A 21,042-nucleotide genomic window follows, 5' to 3' on the forward strand; every position below is an offset into this window, starting at 1 on the left:
ACCAAGTCTGGATCTTGCACATTTTCAAAATCCTTCCGTATCATTCAGTGGTTTAATGAGCGGCACAGGGACAGGCACAGGTTCATGGATTTTCCAACCAGACAGGGTCATTCTGGTCACTGAGCACAGACCCCTGGATGGTGGGGGGGAGGTTGCTGACTTCTTACTTAGCTGATCTCTTCTTCCGTTGACGCATTGTGCAAGTTCTTAATTTTGCAAAACCAAGGAATGACAAACCTGTGTTGGCTTGGATGACAAGAACCTCCTCTGCCATCAAGGCCTGTCCCCGGCTGGAGCGGGCGTCAACCGTATCATACAATACCTGTTAGGAGCAGGTTAAGCTCCATCCCTAGCAATGTGACCAGTCTTGCCCAAATCCCTTCTATCCCAAAAATATAACTCCGCCTCTTCTACCTGTTTCAAGAGCTTATTCTTCCATTACCACAGTATTTGAGTGCTTGTAAAATAAAATCTTTTGCAAAAATGAAGCTTCTGTTGATCTTCATGGGGTCACACAGAATTCTTACCTTTGAGATCTAGGCTCAGATGGTGGACATGGCTTTGAGAGGTTATTTTTTTTAATTTAGTCAATTAATCTATTGCTTTTTTATATTCTCATGTGCTATTCACATCCCAGCAATCCAATCATCTGCATTTTTTAATCTGACCCTGTGTTTTAAAGCAAAAACACTAAATACATATATACGTAAACAAAGGCAAAATGAAACTTGGAAGCAAAAGCCCCTTTCAAGGAGTTTAAAGGAAAAAAACAAGCAAACTCTTTCATTATACGAAATGGGGCTGGGATTTGAAGTATGCAAGCAATAAAAATTATTTTGTATTCCAAATGCTGGGGTTTAATCCTTTTTTTGTAGGAGGCTGGAAAAATACTAGTCATGTTGTTGATGTAGGAGCAAAAGAGCAATGCCAGGAAACACAAGCATCAATTCTGGTAACTATCAGCAAAGGCAAAATTATACTTGTATGGACATCTGGGAAGCATGTCTATTTAAGTGACAGACAACTGGGACACTTTGCATGTTTCCCAAACAGGAACTAATGAATTAACTAACTACTTAATCATCTCCAGGCTTTGTGTTGATTAACAAAAATGCTAACAAACAAGTTAGTGTAAAGTCTAAAAAGGAAAATAGGGGAATATCAGCCTTCCGGAAAATAGTTTAGTACCAAGGTTATTATTAAGGCAAATACAAATGTCATTATATCATTAATTTCCCATAATGAAAAGAGACTGAGCAAACAGCCCAGATTAACAAGCAAAGCCGACACAGAGAGGGTGGGGATCATAGGAGAGAGGGGTAGGTCCCCTGTTTGGAGAAGTCTGAGAACCTCTTGTATTCGTCCTGCTACAATACACTCCATCATTGTTGGGCTTCATAGTTTGATAGTCTGTCTTAAGTCCCTGGCACATCGGGGCACTCTTGAAGGTAGAAATTAAAAGAACAAAGCAGAGGCATAGTAGCCTCTAAGCTCTCTGTGATTTTCAGCAGTATCTCAAACTCCGTCTCATTTAAAAAGAGCATAATTGGCCCTGGTCATTTTCTCTTACTTGTCTACTGTTTGCCATACATACAGGAGGTGAATTACCTTCCTTTCACAACCCGGCCAAACTTCCACCCATCCGATCATGCAGACAGGGCACAGCATACAGAAAAATCTGACCTCCCATTGCTGGAGGAGGAAGACATCTCAGAGAGGTTAGTCGACTTGGATGGGACCACAGAAAAAAGTCACTATCAGATTTTGGAGGAAAGCTTTGGTGTGCTTTTGGTTGTCCTCCTCACACCATGGCACAATCATTCGTTGCCATTTCTGGGACTGACTGCTGACATGGGATCTCAGTGTTGTTAAAATGGTGATGCCAAACAATTAGTGCTTTATAGACAGGCAACTCACTACTACTCTTACCATGAATAAGCCAATAAACAATCCAAATGCAAAATAACAGTGTATATCTGCATTGGTTTTGATCTTCATGGATTGGCATACTACCCAAAACACCTGTGTTCTTCTTTCCTTCTGAATATGCTTCCGGTTGGTCTGTTTTTCTAGTTTTGATTTCTGTTTACAGATAATCTTTCATCTTGTTTAGCTTCATCTGATAATGGCTGCCCTCCTCACTATTAGAATCCAGACAGCAAAATAAGCTCCAATAAAATCAATGGGAAAGTGACACAAGAGTTCAGTATATTCTCAGAGTAAGTTCCCAATAGTATCTTGACAGATGTCATTTACATGTCCTGAAATAACACACAATTTAAACTTGTGTCAAATGTGCTTGGCTTGTTTTTGTTAGCAGCTAATCAAAATTGTACCAGCAAGTCCTCCCAGAAGAAAATAAGGATTAATAGAAAAAGATATTCTTTGTTTTTTAATTTTTCTCCAGTTTATTTTTTGGACATAGTGGGTGCAAAGTGTCACCTATAGCCAAAACCTGGCACAATACTGTGCCTCTATGTGTTTATAAACCCCTCTGGCAGTACCTGTTTCAACGGTATCCCAAGCTATGTCTGACTTTAACCAAGCCCTGTTTGGGTTGCTGCACAATATGGTGAACAGAGAAGTGCTTGTGGCTCTGCATGAGCCCAAACCCACGTGCTCCTGAGGTATGGCACGTCTGCATTTGTGTATAGCATCCATCTAACCTCCTTGGAAGCATTAAAGATTGTGATTAATTTAGTTTTAATCTAATCAGATTATCCTCAGGTTCAAGCAAATGAAATACATAAGTAGATTGTCAGGATGAGAAAGCAATATTTTCATGAAATGAACGGATTAAAAACATAAGACAAAGGTCTGACTGCTCAATCAGCTATAATCTAGATGGCAGGCCTTGAGAAATATAGGTCAATATGTTTAATGTTAGATTCTTCAACAGTCCGGAGATTTAAATGTATTTTAAAAATCATAATTCTAAATTTGAGGCAGTGGTTGAACTTCTGAAATGTTTTCAAGACAACATAAAATAATCTTCTCATTATTTTGCTACCTCCACTTACTCTGAGCTCTGCTGTGTTGTCCCCAGTTGAGGTGAAGCGCACTACACATACAGAGCAAAGAAGTTTTCATTTGCAAGCAAGGACGGCCAGCTCTTCCACATCAGGTCTCTTCTCTTTAGAAGCAGGAACCTCTCAGGTTCCTGAGCTGAATCCAACCGGGATCATGAATGAGTTGTGAGCTGCACAGCCCACCATACAAATGAAAATTGAATTCAAGGAGGGTTCACCTTACTAGGCCAGGTGGGGGTTGGATACCCTGCCCGCAGTAACCCTTGCAGAGCACAGGGAGCGAGCAGGGGCACAAGCCCTCAGATGGCTCCAGGTGAATCAGGAGAGTGCTGGGGCCAGGACCAGTGTGAGGGAAACCATCTTTCGAGGTGAAAATATGTCCCAGCTGCTCACAAGCTCTTGTTTATCCTGGGGAAGGGTCTCAGCCAAGGCCTGCACTTGCCTGTCCCCCCACAACACAAAATAACCCAGCCTCCCCCAGCCCAAGAACTCGCATGGTAGCTCAGAGAGAGATTTGGGATGGGAAGGTCTGTTAGACCAAAGTCACCATCACTCACTGAAAGGGAGATCAAAAGGAAAACAAAATTATGCACACAGTCCTGGTGAAACTGTACTAGTTTATAAACAGTGTAAGCATAAGAGCCGCTTTCAGTTCATTTTTGTGGTGAAAAGGTTTTAATTTAAGCATACTTGACAGGTACACACAACCAAACATAAAGCTTATATTCAGTAAATACTTATTTTTAGTCATGTAAGAAGCCCCAATCTCTAGAGTACAAAAAGGTTCACTTTACTGTAGCCATTGCATTGCATGAACAGAATGTGTTGGTTTAAACACAACAGTGATGAAAAAGGTTTAAAAATGAAAAGAACCAAGTTGCCAGCAGCAAAAGGACACAATCCGCAGGAAAAAAAAATAATGTATTTATTGTTCCTTGGCGGCTACTAGAAGCTACTTGTGGTAATTAAAACCAACTCTGAACTGTACAGTGTTGACAGCAGGGTAAGATGTTTTCCAGCCAGAGGTAGAATCAATTGCACTGCTCTAGATTGTCTTTATGGACTTTTATTTTTGTATGGTTTTATGTTTTTTTCTTTTTTCTCATTAGTCAAAAAGACATCACAAAACAACAATTGGCTTTATGTCAGCATCAGCCTCTCAAAAAAAAAATTAATTACAAAATGGGAATTATTGAAGAAAAAATGATACTGAAATCTAGCCCTAAACTATATGGTCCCTTTACAGAGTATCCGTGTATGCTATTGAAGTAAATAATATTAATCAAATACTGAGCAATTTATAGAGAGATTCAATCCCAGTTAATTTAATCTCTGTATTTACCATTGATCTTCTAGGTTTGAATGTTAAATATCTGAAATAGAGACATAGTGACAAATTCAGCCTCACCTTGCCCAGCCCAAGATCCTTCAGACCCTTGGGAGTGCTCTTACGTGTTCCTCAGGCGACAACCTTGCTTTTATCCTCCATCCTCCTCACCAAACACCTACAGAAACGCCTGCAGGACTGAGGGGCTGAGGACTTCAGAGCTACCAGGCTGCCTTTCCCAAGGCAAAGACTGTGATCTTGTTAAGCCCTTGTAATGTATAAATGCAGTGCACGTTCTCTGAGGTGGGGTCCAGTTTGGTCTTCTAAAATATATACCTGTACCTAAAAGCTATTAATGAAAACGGCTGCTACCTACCTCTAGTAAGTTAGTAACTGCCTATCACTGTTGAAAATCAACTTTTAGCCCTACGTTTTTCAGGGCAAGTTTCCAATGCAGCCTCTCAGGGGATCCCGCCTAACCCGGGTGGCCTTCGGAAAGGCTGCCGTGCCAGACGGCCACGCTCCCCGCCCGTTCTGCCCACGGTGAGACTCGGCGCTTAGAAACCCGGGAGATTTCGGGCAAATTTTTCCGCCTCCGGCACCGTTCGACTGGGGCTGAAGGGCCGGGCTGGCGGCGGCCCCTCAGCGCTGCCCCCGCCCCCGCGGGGGGGTGGGGAGGGGGCGGTGCCGCGCGGCGCGTGCGCGGGAGGGGGGCCAAGCCCGCACATGCGCCGTGCTGCCCGCCTGCCGCGGAAACGAGACCAAGATGGCGGCGCCCAGGGCCAGGAGCGGGAGCTGAGGGTGCGTGAGTTAACGGTTGCGGGCTCGAGCGCCGGGCTCGCCTCCAGCCAGGCCAACGAGCGCCGGGCTCTGCTCCTCCTCACGCTCACCCTCGGGCGGCCGTTGCCCCCGGTACCTGCCGCCGCCCGCCACTCCCCCCCCCCCGCGCATCCCCTCGCCCGCTCCGTCAGTCTCGCTGTTGCTGCCGCCGCCGCCCCGCCACTGCCGGCTCCGCCAGCGGCCCCTGTGCCCCCCCCCGCCCTTCTCCCGCACTGCTCTCCCGCTCGTCCTTGCCCGCCGAGGGAGCTCCTTGCTCCTGTGCTTGCTTCTCCCCCAGCGGGCCACCACTACGGGGCTTTTGCTAGTAAAACTGCAGCGGGAACAATGTAGTGAGATTTTGGGGGTTTTAATACAAATTTGAATCGCAGGGAAGGGAAGGAAGTTGCCGGCCTGCCTCACTTGCAGGGTGAGTGAAATGTGCAGGCCCTTAACAAGCAATTGTCCGTACCTTAATGTAGTAAAGGGTTCTTTTCTTGTGTGTCTATTGCATCTTTTCAAAGCAGGGTCTCAACCTTTGTACCTCTATCAGTCCAGCTCCTTCCTCCCCTCTTGGAACACCTGCCTGAGTTGGACAGTTTTGGGTTTTAACCTGCTCCTTTGAAGACCCATCCAGCCCTGGGCTGGGATGCCCTTGTTCTAGTGCCATGCCTGGAAAGGCAGAAGCCCTTGGTGACACTTATTTTGTATTTGGTTACCCTCTGTGCTACGTGTCCTTCCTTGGCTCAATGTGTGACTTGCTGATCATTGTATCTTGTGCATGAGGGGGGTCTGTGAGCTGGAAAGAGACCACAGATCTCTTTCTCATTCTGAAAGTCCGTGTGTTTAAATGAGGTTTGCTCTAACGCAGTGTGACCCAGGCTGTGACCCCTTTCTCAGTGACATCCACTGCTCTGACCCCTGCTTTTGTGACCGGTAGAGCCTGAGGTCACCCAAATGTGCCCTGGTAGGCAACATTAGCAGGTGGGTTTCTCTTGTGCTGTGCACAGGGATGGGGTCTGGCTTGTGTCTTTTCTGTCTCCCTTCAACGAAGGATTCACATGTGTATAACTGTTGTGTTTTAAAATGCGTATTTTGTAAATCAACAATGCTGAAAGTGGCCTGCCGTAGGGAAGTACTCCTTTCTGTTGTAAAATAATTTGAAGTAATAGAAATAAGACATAAGTAATAAGGAAATAATAAGCATGAGCAAAACACTGAAATGTTCATGTTAATTTTGAGCTGAGTGCATAAGTGTAGGGTTATGGAGGGGGAGAAATTAGGTGTCTCCTGAATAACTTATGTTCACCTGCACCGGGAACACTGAGTTCAGCCCTGGAGTTGTTATTATTATGAGAAAGATTTGGGAGATGAGCAAGAAAAAATTTCAAGTACTGGCATGATGTATGTAAATGAAAAACTTTAAAAGAGCCTCCTCGTTAAGTAAGAGAGAAAAGGTGCAATTCTGTAGATACGTAGTGAGACAGGCAGTGAGGGCTTGTGTACACATGTGGTGAATGTCAAGGAAGTGTATCTCCCACCAGCTTACTGGGGACCTAATTTAGGTGGTATAGCAATTATTTCTACTGATAATGTTGCTATCGTATGGGAAATACATAAATAAAACTATTTCTTATACAGACTTTCTTTGCACAGGGATTTTACTGATGTTACTCTCTGGAAAAAGTCATGAATTGACTGAAATAGCTAGCTTGGTACAACAGTCAAGTGTATAGGCCAAAATCTGAAAAAAAAAACAAAAAACAAAAAACAAACCCACAACTATAGAGGGTAGGAAACATCAATATAAATAAAGAAACAAGGTTTTTAAAAAAGGCATTAGGAGTGAAGATGAGGAAGAAATCTCAGAGTGGTTTTTTTTTAATGCCATATTTTCTACCATAGGAAGTAAAATCAGTAAATATCTTATTGAAACCAACCCCAAATGTGGGCACTATTTGATCTTTCTCACATCGGAGTAGTTTTATTTTAGAAGACTCACTCTAAAGCATATGAGGAGTTCTTTTAACTGGATTTTTAGTTGAAAGAGACCTGGATTGCTTGATTTATTAAATTATATCTTGTCTGAACAGTGTAAGTTTCTCATGCAGTTCCTGCAGGAAACTATACTGATGAGGAAGCCTTAGCAAAATAGTCAATTTAGAATGTCTAGTTGAAATCTACTAATTATAGTCATACTCCCCCATCTCTTTTCAGTGATGACAAACTCAGTAGTTTTACAGGATAATTTCATCCAACTTCCTCTTCTCCCTCTTTCATTCTAAATTTTTACTAACACCCTGTTAGCCATCTTCTGTTCAGGCAGCTGAGATTCCTGAACCTTCAATTGACCGATCCTCCTTTTATGGGAGACTGAATGCAGGAATTGTATCTCACTAGAGAAGGAATCTAACAGAACAGTTTTATTCCATGCAAGGGCCACAGTTAAGTTCTTTTGGCTGAAAAATAAATGCTTTTATAATTCAAACACATGGGAATAACATGCAAGTACCATGGAAAACAGCCAAGTAATCTAAATCAAGCTAAAATATGTTTCATAGCTACCAAATTTCTGTATAATCATAATAACCAATGAATTTGTGTTCTGTACAGTAGACTGAAATACATGTTTTTGTCTTTTTCAGATATCGTAATGTTAAGAATGCAGTCGCTTTGTCAGAGAGTTGGCACTTGTTCCTTCTCTTTGAAGAGACAACTAAATGGCTTCCCGGGATTAATTAAATGGCAGAGAAGACTGATTCCTGCTTGTGTCAGAACTATTTACAGTGAGACGGGGAAATGGGAAAAAAGCTATGGGTTAGAGACAAGAAAAAGAGTTGAAAAATGGTGGCTCCCAAGAATAAAGGATCAGTTCTGCAGAATTTCAGAAACTGATGTAAGCAATATGAGAAACTTGGAAATTACATGTTTAATATTTTTGTTTTCTCAGAATGAAATTAATTGAAACTTAGTTGGCTTATAATGATGAGATATATTTTACATTTCGGGGGAAAATACTTTTGCATGATAGTAGGTTATTAGAAACAGTTGATGAAATAAATGGAATAATAATAATAATAAAATCTTGAGGAAAAACAAGGTGATAAGCAAAGTATGAACTTGTAAATTTAGGAGGTGTTTATGTAATTAATTATTTCTTAATATATTATACCACATTTAGAAATTAATTATTTAAAGTATTAAAAGAAACATCTTCTACATTCATAACTTTTGTAAAAAATTTTCTTAGGATCTTGCTCCCAATGATTATGGGAAATCTATTACACTACACACTGTGACTCATTAAAATCTATGTTAAGGGAAGATGATTTTTTAAGAATATTTTCTGGTTTACAGTGTCTTAGGAACAATGGGTGACATGCAGAAAAAAAAAGTTTTACCATGCAATAAAAGATCTTGAAAACAGTGGTAATCTCAGTCTCTGACTCTTTTTGCCTTCACAATTATGCTCAGTCACATAGTTATAAGAACATTTTTGTGCCTCTTCATGTTTGTTCTTATTTCCTAAAATGTGCCCCCGTCCAACAAAAAATTAATTCTAGCCAAAAGTCAAAAAGAGAAGAGGCTTGCTTTTTCTGAGGAATAAACCAGATGAAAATGATGTGCATGCATACATATAGCAGAGAAAGCATTAATTTAGGCTTGTGTCTTTAATATCTGGCAATACATGTATACATAGGTGTCATATATATGATACATACATTAACTTCTAAGCTGTACTTTTAATTATATTTTTTGTTTTATCCTTACAGTTGAAGTAGATTTAATAACATATTGAGAGGCAAATAGTGTATAGTGCTGCAATGATGTATTGAGATTATTTCTAATCTTATTGTTAGACAATCTTACTATTATTGGATAAAGAAGTAATATTTGATAAATATTTATAATAGAGTTTTGTTCAGAATAGTAGAAGCTGCCCATATTTTTTTTCCCATTATTAGCATAAGAAAAAATAACGTAGGAACTTATCAAGCATGTATGGATGATAAATTCAGTGGTAATCAAGATATATTAGGAATAATTTATGTGAGAGAGATAATGTTTGGTTTCTCTGTAACTTTTGTCAATTTACCAAAACCTGCCTAAATTAGATTATTACTTTATGTTCACTGTGCAAGATAGTGCAGGTAAGATGTCTTTGGATCTGAGCATACGTAGTGGAACTGAACAGTTTCACTTCAGTGGATGTTGATGGAATTGCAAATGACTGAGTTAGTCACTCAGTGAGTTACTGCAGTTCAGCAGACAAAAAGCAACTGGCCAGGAGTGAGCTCTATGTTTGTTGTAAATACAAAGTAAAACACTTATTTAAACTGTTAGGAGGATAATTTAATCTGTTATGTTTTTATTTTTTGGTGCGACAGATTAGGAGCGCACAGATAATCAGTTACAGATGCTATGGTAGGGAATGGTGATTTATTAAGATGCAGTTATGTTAATTTATCTCTTGTTGAATAAAAGTTGATTAAAAACAATTTTCAAGTGCCATATTAATATAAATTGATGAGATGGCAGCAAAGTCAGAGAAAACATATCCATTTACAGCCCCAAAGAATTTGAGCCAATTAACTTTCTCAGAGCTCACTTAGATCAGTTCCAGCAGAACCTTGTTTTTCTTCATGGTACCGTGTACTTTATAATGTGTTTATTCAAATGAAATGCTAACTCATGCAGTTAAAACTTTCTAAAAATTTCTTTCTAGAAATCAAGACCAAAATTTTATGTGCTTTCTATGTTCCCATATCCTTCTGGAAAGCTTCACATGGGCCATGTTCGTGTCTACACCATCAGTGATGCAGTAGCTCGGTTCCAGAAAATGAGAGGGAGGCAGGTAAGAAAAGATTGGTAGTAGGACTGGGTGGGGTTTTTTTATGTTTTAATATCGTAATTGGTCAGGAAATTAGTATTTTCCAAAGTCAATTAAGGTGCAGCTTTAGTTGGAATATATGCTACAGATGCATAGATAATGACCTGTGGATCTTTGAATATTGACATTTGAGACTTTTTTAGAACAGGTGATGTTCAGAACTCATTGTTAAACTGTTAGAAGCCCTCTCCAATGATACAGCTGATGCTGTATCAGCTGTGTGAATCTATTGAAACGCAGCACAGTGTTGATGAGATGTGGGCCACACCGTTTCTGTGATGGGAGACTGAAGACCCTACTGCTGTCTGTGTGGGACCATGGGGGAGGAGAAGGTGTAGCTGGCAAGAGAAAACTGGGACAGCACAGAAGTCAACCCCTTTCACCTCTTCTGCTCCTGAGAACTGGTTGATGCCTTTTGTCAGACTCAGAGGGACATCCTGCTCTTCTGTGCCAGCTGGGAGGGAAACCCTTTCTCATGACTGCTGCAAGTCAGAGGAGCAGAGTCACGTCACACCTCGCATCGTGTGGGTGTAACTGTAGAGGTTTCTGTTCTGTAGCGGCTGACCGCTTGGCTTGCCTGTTTCAGCCTTGCTCATACATCTGAAATGCTGTCTTCTGAAGGTACAAGTCTACGAGATAGGCTGAGACTAACATACTTGCTACATCTGCAAGGAGAAATTCCACTTTCCCCTCTGTGTCCCTCTGTTTTCCGGTTACCCTGTGCCTGCTATAATTTCTCCCTTGCTCCCTTCTCTCTGGTAAGCGGCAGGTGTCCCGAGAGCCTCATCCCTGCAGTCTACAGGTGGGATCCTAATTGGTGTTTGGCAGTAAAGGCTGGTGGGTAAAATTTGAAGGATGTAAGGAAGATGTGGGAGAATTGTGGCCTGAGTGACAACCATATTAAGGAGGAAGATGACATTTGGTAGATGGAAAATGTTAAAAATGGTAGGAAGGAGGAGTATGGAAAGAGAATACGCAATTTTGGGGTAGGGAACAAAAAGGAAAGAAATAGCTATAGACAGGAGTCTAGGATGAGACTCAGAAAGGAATTCTGTAATGTAGAAGAGAGATGGAGCAGCTCAAGAATATAGGAATCAGAACCTTCAAAGAGTACAAAGAAGATGAAGAAATAAATGTTAGTTGCTCGTTGTGTCACTAAGTGCAATTTCCTTGCTACAAGTACCATAGAAGTGTAGTTTTTCCTGGATTTATCACCATCCATAAGACTCTTAAAGGTATTGTCACTGAATTATTCAGCGTGCTGCCTTTCCAAATACTATGTATTTTATGCCAATGATGAACATACTGCACGCTTGAGTATGTGCTGCTGCTTTACAGAAATGCATTCTCATGCTTTTAAAATTACAGGAAAAAGCAATAACTGCCTTAGACTTTAAATGAGAAAAAAAACCCCCAATGTCTGTTGTAACACTAATCTTTCCTAACTCCTCTGAATGTCCAGAACTTAGATCTCACTTAAAAAAATGAGCTAACTAGGCTCTTGAAGGGACTTGATTCTTGCTTGATGTTAAGACCACTGGAAATGTCATTTCAGGACATGGCTCATCTCTCATCAATAACAGTGGAGATATCCATTAAATTTCTGTTCAGAAAGATGAAAACTTGCTTCCTCTTCTACTTGCTAAAATAAAGTGAAAATAATTGGCTACATCCAATAGGATGCTGTAGGTTGTTAGCCTTTGAATACAGGGGAAGTAAGCACCTTTAGTAGAAACCTTTGGAGAAAATAAAATATAATTGCAATGAAATACAAGAGCCACTGTGAAAGCAAGTTTTTATTTCCATGATTGCCTATTTTTTTTTTCCAGAAAAGTTTTGAAAGTCTTAAAGTTTTTAAATCTTGCGTTTCAGCTTATTTTTATATTTCATGTAAAAATGACTTTGAAGGATACTAGAGTGCCTGTAGAACATGCTGAATTTCTATAAATATGCGTATCTTCTGTTGTGTTAACCACTTTGAACATCTATTTATGACTAAAGGTGGGCAGTCAAAGAATTTAATCTTCATGTATGGTTAAGAGACATTAAAGATCTCTCAGATGATTTTCTGAGTATGTCAGACTAAGAGCTATTGTGTTAGTGCTGTACATTAACTTCCTGGAACTTACACTTACTTTAAAAAAACTTTTGTTTATTAGCCATGCTAATTTCTCCATCGCTTAGAATTAAAGTCTTTATAATTGATTTTTCTCTCAATAATTCATCGGCCTCTAGATGTTTTCTCTGACCATTGTCACAGTTGTATAATGTATTAAAGATTTCTTTCTTGTGATGGCTTTGGGCTATGATGTAGTTATGTCTTATCATACATAAAATTTTATATTCTCAAGAAAAATGTTTTTCCTTGTATTCACAGAATTACTGGAATTCTTCAGGACATGAGACAATGCTTTAGAAACAAAAAAATGTTAGTATGCATAATTTTGAGGTTATTCTATTGATTGTATCTTTTTCTTTCTTTCTTTCTTTCTTTCTTTCTAGAAATTCAGCTTTAATATTGCATGTGTGAAAGTTGAGGGACTGCTAATTTTTCCCAAGTCAAAATTCTGAGTAGAAGTGAATGTATTTCAGGTATTCAAGGCAAGTTTAGGGAAAGATTTTTGAGTATTAATGTCGTTTAAACTTTGCTTCCATAATTTCCAAACTAAAAAAAAAGGAAGAGTCATATAAAATAATCTTAGAAACTGTACCTCTACATATAGGTGTAGAACTGACCCTGGTTAGCGAGTCATAAAACTGTGCTAGAAGCAGTACATATAGGTTGAAAGTGTTTGTAAGGCAATGAGGAATGATGGACTGTTACCATGAAATATACAGGCAAAAATATTCAGACTTACAGTTCACACAGTAAACTTCAGACTGCAGTGTACATTTGTTGTCTAATAAACAGTGAGGCAAAAGAACAGGGAAAATGCATATGGTGTGTACATAGTTGACTAGCTTGAATAAGAGAGGAATGTATGTTGAATACGGTGGGGATGTACTTCTTAGAGAATGCCTTTATGAGAAAATAGTAAATTAATTTCATATTGATTTAATCTGAACAGGCAATAAATTACTTATTTGTTACAATACTTAAGTAAGGATAAGCTTAAGTAAGGATTAAAGCTCCTTTAGTAAACTGGAACCATTCTTTGGAATGCATGCATGTAATTTCTTCATATTGGAGGTGGTTTGAAATCTTAACTGGGAAAGTGTTAAATCATTTGGATGCTGTTTTTTTGTTTTTCTGAAATGGAACATGAGTATTTCATTTTTCTGGCTGGATAGGATCTGATTTTGTTTCAATTAAAATATTATAGAGAGGTAATACGCACTGAAATCTACTGATATTTGCCAGAAACCTGTACTTCACCAGCATTTTAAGTGGGAAAATAATTTGTTGCTCTTTTTTTCCCCTATTGTTTTTGGAAGAAATACTGCTTCAGCATAAAGCCATAGATGATATTGGTGACTATTGACACTGAAAATGTGCAATCAAACAGATTACCTAATGAGCAGCAGCCTTTTCTGCAGTACCTGACTGGCTGGTCATTTATTAAATGGTGTACAAGGGTGGGGTTTAATGCAAGTGTAACATCACAACAGGCAGCCACTTTTCCAATGTACTGATGAGTGATAAGCTTTGCAGAGTTGTCAGCAGGGGGTGCATGAATGTGTGTATTGCAGTACAAAGGTAGTCTCCAGGGTTGTACGGCCATGGGGCCAGCACAGGGATTGTGCTGCTGGATGAGGAACTCCCATTTGTTTTACCTGAAAATCTGACTGGTGAAGCGTTGTCTTGTTTCAACACTCCTCAAGGACCCGTAGGCAATGCATGGGAAACAAACTCTGTCATGCACTTGGATTGGGTTGCTGGGTAAATGGTTTGCAGAGTACATCTGTTGTAAGATAACTTGTTTATATTGTAATTACTGAAGATAAAGTTTGAAGTTTTTGTGTAGGAACTGTAAACCATATAGATTACTTAGCATGAATTCTCTGAGCTAGTCTCTTTCCAAAATGTGTTAAGGATAACATGTTTCTTGAAGTACAATTAAAACAATTTTTGTATGTGGAGAGTTCTAGTCACAGATCTTACTACAAACATATTTCTTTAAAAATATTTTTTAAAAGTAATTTATATATTTTAAATTACAAATTTGTATCTATTAATAAACCAATCCAGAACTATAATGCGCAATTTTTGGTTGTGTTTTCTCTGTGAATTTACATTCATGTTGTGAATTCAAATGTAGGAGTTTTGTAAGAAGAGATTTCCTGTTCATTATTTGAGAGTGCCATGTACAAATTATAGAGATATTAGTGGTGATTTTCGCCGTGGCAGATTTCAAGTGTGCTGCTGCTCAGGGAAAAAGTATTTACCATTGCTTTATCATGCTGTCATTATCATGTCTTTGATAAATTCCAAAGTGGATAATTTGTGCCTCTCGGAGGACTGAGAATAATTCCCTTAGCAGTCAGTAAACAGAGAGTGATTCAGTTCAATAGTTCCTGTGATATCTTTTTAATAAAATTTTGAATTGAAATTGATACCACAGCGAGACTGTCACATGTGTGAGTTGTGCAGAAATGAGCATGATCATTTGACGATTCAGGGTGATATTCCTGTACACCAGGATCAGATTTCTTTATATATACTTAAACTGCTCCTCACAGGTGGGATTCAGATCTTGTCAGTGATAATTCCACAATATTCCCAAATGTCTTAAAGAACATTTTTGGTTTTATCCAGAAAGTGTTTTTTTAAAAATTGGATGTATTTTCATTAATTGTTCTCCCTTTCAGCAGTGAATCTTAATACTCTTGAAATTGCAAAAGTGGATGGTATTGAATAAAGGCAAGTTTAACTAAAACTTGAATTTCTCAGTAGGATGAATTATTTTAATACATTTCCATTTTCTGATCATCATTAGTTGCTATTCTCCACCATTTTTTTTGTGTGTGAGGCTGTTGTGTCCTTTTGCCAGGTTATTTTCTATGATATAAACCAAATGGAAAGTATTACAAGTATCCTATGTGAATTGCATCTTATTTAAATTTAGTCTTCCAGTCGCAAGTACTGAAGGTGTTAAGGAGCTCACTCTGTTTCATTTTGAAAGAAGAAGAGAAAATGGCGTATTATTTTAAATGCAATTATGTTAGACAAGAATGTGTGAGATTAAGATGAGATTTGTTTTCTAAGTGTTTGTGGTAGTGTATGGACATAGAATGATTTCTCATATTTTGTATCTTGTGACAACAAGAAATAAATTAGAGCATTTTATAAGCAGAGTTATGTTTTGATAGAAATCTGTGTGGGTTGATTATTTTTTAATTTGAAAGTACCTTATCAGAATTCTAATATGCAGCATTGTGTTGTGGAGAAGCACTGAAATAGTCCTTGCTAGAATGTACACAGTAGTTAAAAATTCAGTATTTTAATCTGTTTCCAGATGTGCCTTGTCTGCTTTTTTTTTTTATTGTGTGGTGGTGGTAATTTTTAGCTGTTCTGTAACAGTGTTTATTACCTACTACACTTAAAAGACAATTTAGGCTGCATTCTGGTGGGGATCTTGTGTTTAAAGTGTGTTGTATCTGTAATCTGTCAGTTTGCAAATCAGATTTTCAACATGTTCAGCCTAATTGTAGGTGGACAGTGGAAGGAGCAGCCATCCTCTCCTTTCTCCTCTCCAACTGCGTGTCCTCACTCTCTCACTTGTGTGTGATTGCACAATTGTGAGGTAAGTGCAGAGAGGATGACAGAAAGTTGCTGTTGGAGCCAGGGGTGTTTTCTGGCAGCTGGAACTTTGGACCATGGATGACCTATTTTCTCAGCCTTTTTTGGTTAGTTCACATCAAGTGTGTCGTGGGGCTATAACTAGAGATAGAAATGTAGACTTTGCTGTACTGATTCAAATCACTGACCTGTCAGTGAGCCTCTTAATTTCTGGTTGACTTCTCTTGTCACACATTCTCTGAAATAAATATATTTATTTACAGGCATTTTTGACACTGATTCTGCTGTCTGTCCTAAAATCTAGAATGCATCAATCTGGATATAAGAAAGATATGTCAGCTCCCTGGTCATAGTTTTGAGACATACTGAGCACATCAGGAGAGCAAACAAGTTCTTTGTTTCCTTACAAACATTAAGGAAAATTCACTGAATCGTCTGTCCTAGTTATGTTGATGGAGGCATAGAACTGAGTGTTATGAGATCATTGTCAGCTTTGTGTTATATAGTACTTACTGATCTCGCCTACTAATGTCAGTGTGATGGGCTGATAGTTACAGCAATGAATAGATGAAGATCCTCTGGGAGGAAGAGCTGAGATCTCACAAATGAATTAGTGGAGTTACAGTGTCTTCCTCTGCTTTGTCCCACAGTCGCATTAAGAGCTCTAGCCATCATTAACGACAGATTTTTGTCCATGCTGTGAAATGATTCTTTAGAGCAATGCTTCCAGCTAATTTGAAGTCAGGGTCTGTAGGATCTAAAATGATTCAAGATGCAATTGTTTTTCTTTTTAATAATCTGCTCCTGAAAAGACTGCTCAGTGTGGTTGTTACCAAGCACTTTGTTCCCCCCACAGTAATTAATCACTTCCTTGCAACTTTATGTTCCTGTGCAAAACATAGTATGTTGAGTGGTAGAAAATGCCAGTCTTTCATAGCTGATCCTGCCTGATCATGTGAACTTCTGAGGACCTTAAGCAGTTTTAACTAGGGAGAGTTTACCTGGCCACTTCATTGTGAAGACCAGAAACACACAGCTGCCTTTGGTGTTAGTACTGGCTTCTGCTGTCTTAAAATGACTGTAAATATAGCCTGCCTTCTTTTACCAGGTATAGGCATCCTTAGACTTACGTAGGCCTCCTGTCTTGCAAGATACGCTCATTATTTGTTTTCTTTCTCCTTGTGGCCTAGAGAAAGTGCTGTCTGTACAGAGAAGCGATGCTTGGAAGAATGGTCATTCTAGTGAGCAGAATTGATTCCTCAGTTGCATAAGGTTTAGAGACTGCTGTCAGAAGCAATCAAGTCAGCATTCAAGAAAGTGGATCGCATCTATTGCTCTGCTTGTCTGTAATGCTGGAGGGAGCAGCCATGTTTTCTACTAATTAGAGCCTATGACCCACCCATCTAGGAGCTACAAGGAATACCCTTTGGCCTTTAAAATTGCTTTCTACCTATTTTTTCTTTGTTTTGAACAGTTGAACTGTTCCTTTATTCTTTGTGCCAACTTCTGACATGTTAGTTGTATATTTTCTTCCCCTCTTCCATGTCTCTTGAGATTTTTGATCCTTTTCAGAACTACACAGTTAATCTCAGCCTTGTGTTTTATGTTGGCTGAGTTAAGATATAATGCCAAGTGCTTCATGGAAACTGTGGCATTTTAACTGTAGATATGTAACATACCTTCCAGCCAGAATCAGCTGACCTGTTGTTTAGACAAATGCATTTCACAAACCTTTCAAATCCATTCACAGTAGAAAAGTAGAAGAGACAATAAACTTGAGATCATTTTCTAAACCACTGTGCATGTTACATTCATCTCTATAGCAACCACATAAATAGATCTATCCTGGAGATTAATTTGAGGATATTTTTAATGTCTCTTTAAATTCAGGTTTCTGATTGAAACTTGCATTAGCATACTTCTTCAGCCCTTTAACTTGAAGAATGCTATTGGTTGTTGAATTGAACCGTCTTTTGAGTGTGATAAGTGAATACACTGTATGATATTTTTAATATACATGCTAGAATTGGGAAGGTCTGTGTGAGCAGATAATTCCTGCTAGTGCTGATGCTACAGTGATAAAATGTCTGCACATTAACTGTCTGGAGCATCAGTCAGCCCTTTTGGGGAGTCTATAGCTGCTAGTGAAGCTGTTCTTTCCACATCCTTTCGCATATGAGCTTGAGAAATTAGATTGTGCCCCACTTTTGGCTGTTTAACTATATCCAGGAGATCTTCAGAAGCCAAATTTTACAAAAATTAACCAAGAGTAGTTTTTCTAATCTCACTTAATATGCATCAGCTTGAAGTAAAAGAAGGCATTTGTCTAAACAAAGAGGGTTTAAAGAAGAGAAAATACATATTATACATGAAAAAAAAAAAGCTGGTTTATTTCATCATTTCTGTCCAGAGACCATCAGCAGAGTAATGGTTAAAAAGAGCTGAGCTGCAGAAACTAATGTTTTAGTGTGTCCTTAAAAAATTCTGTTGAGATTTGTAGTTTATGTAAAATCTGCCTTTCTTTTTTCTCTTTTGTACTAATAGTTTTGATTACTGGTGGGAGGAGGGAAAGGAGAAGGGCTGGGGAGAGTTGTGCTCCAACAGGGCATTGACAAGTGGCTTAGGCTCCAAATGAGATTTGCCAGTAGTGCTTATAATGTGGGGAAGCACAGAGTTAGGACTCAAATTTTCTGACACTGTGATATGAGGAACAATAATATGTCTCATAAGAGGGAAGATTCACAACACAGAATAGCATTCTGATTTCTATTGATGTATAAATCTAAAAATGTGCTGTGCATGGGCCCTTACTGTACTGGCTTGAATCACAGTTGGTCACAGGTTGATACCTTTGGTTTTGTTGCCGCACCAGCAAAGTAATGATATACAGCAGGTTTAGTTTTAGCTCAGTATTGAAAACAACAATGCTGAGGAGTCACATCTGTTAAATCCTGTTGCTTTTACACTGAGTTGGTGCCTAGGGCACCTTTGTAAGCATGTCTATAAAGTATTTTTTATGAAAGAATCCATTGAAGTCAGAGGATTGGAAGGTTGTGGCAAAGAAGAATAAAAATAATTCAAACCAGTGACAAAATAGCTCTTATGCTTCCAAAACTAACAGATTTTTCATATGGAGGTAGTTTATGAGATTAATATTGCAGGGCTTGTTTTCTTATTGCTCGTTTTCTTACATGCCACTAAAGAACAACTTCTTTATATAAATACATACATTAAGGGGTAAAAATTTTTATTTCTTACAACCTGTAAAATGTTACTTGGTCATGTTTTGCTATTATTAAATTTGTGTAACTTTAATCATAATTGTTGAATTCATAGCACGTTTGTTGGTGTAAGAAATGAGATTGTTTTTTTCAGTTATCCAATATATAAGTGTTTAATGACAGCATCTTAAGTTCTGGCCTTTATTTACCTGGTTATTAAACAGGTTTTTGAATACTAACTGTATTGCTAGATAATTTTTCTGAATAATTTGCATATTAATGGGAAAGATATATTTATTTTGACAGGAATTATCTGTTATATTTTGTAGTAAACATTTTTTTCCACCCTTATTTGTGGCCATGAAATACAATTTGTCAGTCTCTAGTCTATATTTACAAAAGATATTTTAGTAAAATTTGATTAAAACAGTTTTCCCTATCCTATTAATTTTATCTGTTGGATTTAAGGTTATCATAGAGTATTTATTATTTTTCCTTCAACAAAAAGAAAAAAAAGGTATGCTACACATCAGGTACAGTTACAAAACCATTGGTTCAATTAGCTTTGCTTGCTTTCTTCTTCTCTAGAATGAATATTTGGTTCTGTTTATCAGTAGCATCAACTACTAATTTTGACCACCACACAAATTTACAAAGGATTGATTTTTATCATTTTCAAGCTGGTATTGAAATAGTCATGAGGATTTATTGCATAATACTTTAAGCTTCCTCTAACATTGCATTGTAGGTAGCAAGTATGCTTCATATTCATCGTTTAACAGACCTAGCCATGTTTGACATGTTTTGAAGAGGATCAGCTGACACAAAGCAAATGCTGAAATGCAAAACATCGTTCGTTATTTGGAAGCCTGTGTGTGTTGCTGATGACATTCCAGAAGGTTACGTAAGACTGTGTTTTTCCTTTTTGCTGACAGGTGATAAATCCAATGGGATGGGACGCATTTGGTTTACCAGCAGAAAATGCTGCAGTTGAACATGGGCTTCACCCTGCAAGCTGGACACAAAGGTAGTTTTGAGTGAATTAAGTAATATGACATATCCACTGTGAATACCTGTACTGTGGCCCCCATAAACCCCCAAAACAGAGCAAAACCACTGTATAGGTAGAAGAAAGATGGTACAGAAAGAACCAGGGTTATTTACCAATATTTTATGGGACTCTGCGATAGACAATTCTATTTTGAAAAATAAATGTATTAGAATGATTTTCAAGGTTTTAATCTCAGTGATTTTAAAATTGTAAAAAGGTAGAATATTGAAAGAGTGATGTTTTCCAAACACCCAAATCAGTGAGTAAGAAATAAATCAGAATTTAATTATGGTGAGTTAAATCTTAATCTCGAATACACAGTTGAAAATTATGAGCTACGTGGTTAGATTTCCTAGCAGTTTTCAGTACTGTGCAAAAGAGGAGAAGATAGTTTTTTTGTTTGAGACTGGGTCTTGGAAGGTGATAAGCAGACATCATTGCTGCTGATTTCTGTGAAAATTTTGGTCTGTAGACCACAGAATTGGGTGTTGTGTACCCCTGATGTTCTCTAAAATGAATAGTAAGTTATATATGTAAACATTAACTTCTATAAGTGACTCAGAAACCAATCTTCTTAAGTGAAGCTGTTGTTACTGGACACAGTAATCTAGCTGTGGTGTTTTTTTGAATCTTGATGCATTTCCTTCTTTGATAACGCTGTTTCTTTTATGCTTCTGGTTTCATGTTAAGATAGTTGATACTTTAGCAAGTAAAATATGATGGCAACCTATTTCATTTAGGGAGAACATGAGTGCACTACACACAAATTCTGAGTTAGTTATGCTCATTTTTAAAAATTTCCTTCATGTATGATTTAGATAAGAATATGTGTGAGAACCAGTTACTGTCAAAACACGAAAGCCTGGTTTTGTTAATTGGAGATAGTCTGAAAAATCACTGTGCACAGTGTGTTGTGGTCTATCAATTATATTGTAGCATGATCAGTAAATTGATGATTTCAGTCTTC

General features: G+C 38.3%; 1 protein-coding gene across 3 annotated transcripts in view; it reads left to right on the forward strand.

The window, feature by feature from the left end:
- Positions 1–5,073: 5,073 nt before the first annotated feature.
- The window catches only part of LARS2 (leucyl-tRNA synthetase 2, mitochondrial), a 96,093-nt gene continuing 80,124 nt past the window's right edge, over positions 5,074–21,042 (forward strand). Inside the window, exons 1-5 of one of the 3 annotated variants that reach the window (XM_032987856.2) lie at positions 5,088–5,157; positions 5,565–5,602; positions 7,818–8,068; positions 9,899–10,027; positions 19,960–20,051. In XM_032987856.2, coding sequence (XP_032843747.2) covers positions 7,826–8,068; positions 9,899–10,027; positions 19,960–20,051 — 464 coding nt within the window. In that variant the 5' untranslated portion in view covers positions 5,088–5,157; positions 5,565–5,602; positions 7,818–7,825. Of the gene's footprint in view, positions 5,158–5,564; positions 5,603–6,043; positions 6,157–7,817; positions 8,069–9,898; positions 10,028–19,959; positions 20,052–21,042 lie in introns of all 3 variants that reach the window. The other 2 variants (XM_032987862.2, XM_032987845.2) reach the window with 2 other exon arrangements.

The sequence above is a fragment of the Tyto alba genome, unplaced genomic scaffold, assembly GCF_018691265.1.
Source record: "Tyto alba isolate M040663 unplaced genomic scaffold, T.alba_DEE_v4.0 Super-Scaffold_46, whole genome shotgun sequence".
NCBI classification, from domain to species: Eukaryota; Metazoa; Chordata; class Aves; order Strigiformes; family Tytonidae; genus Tyto; species Tyto alba.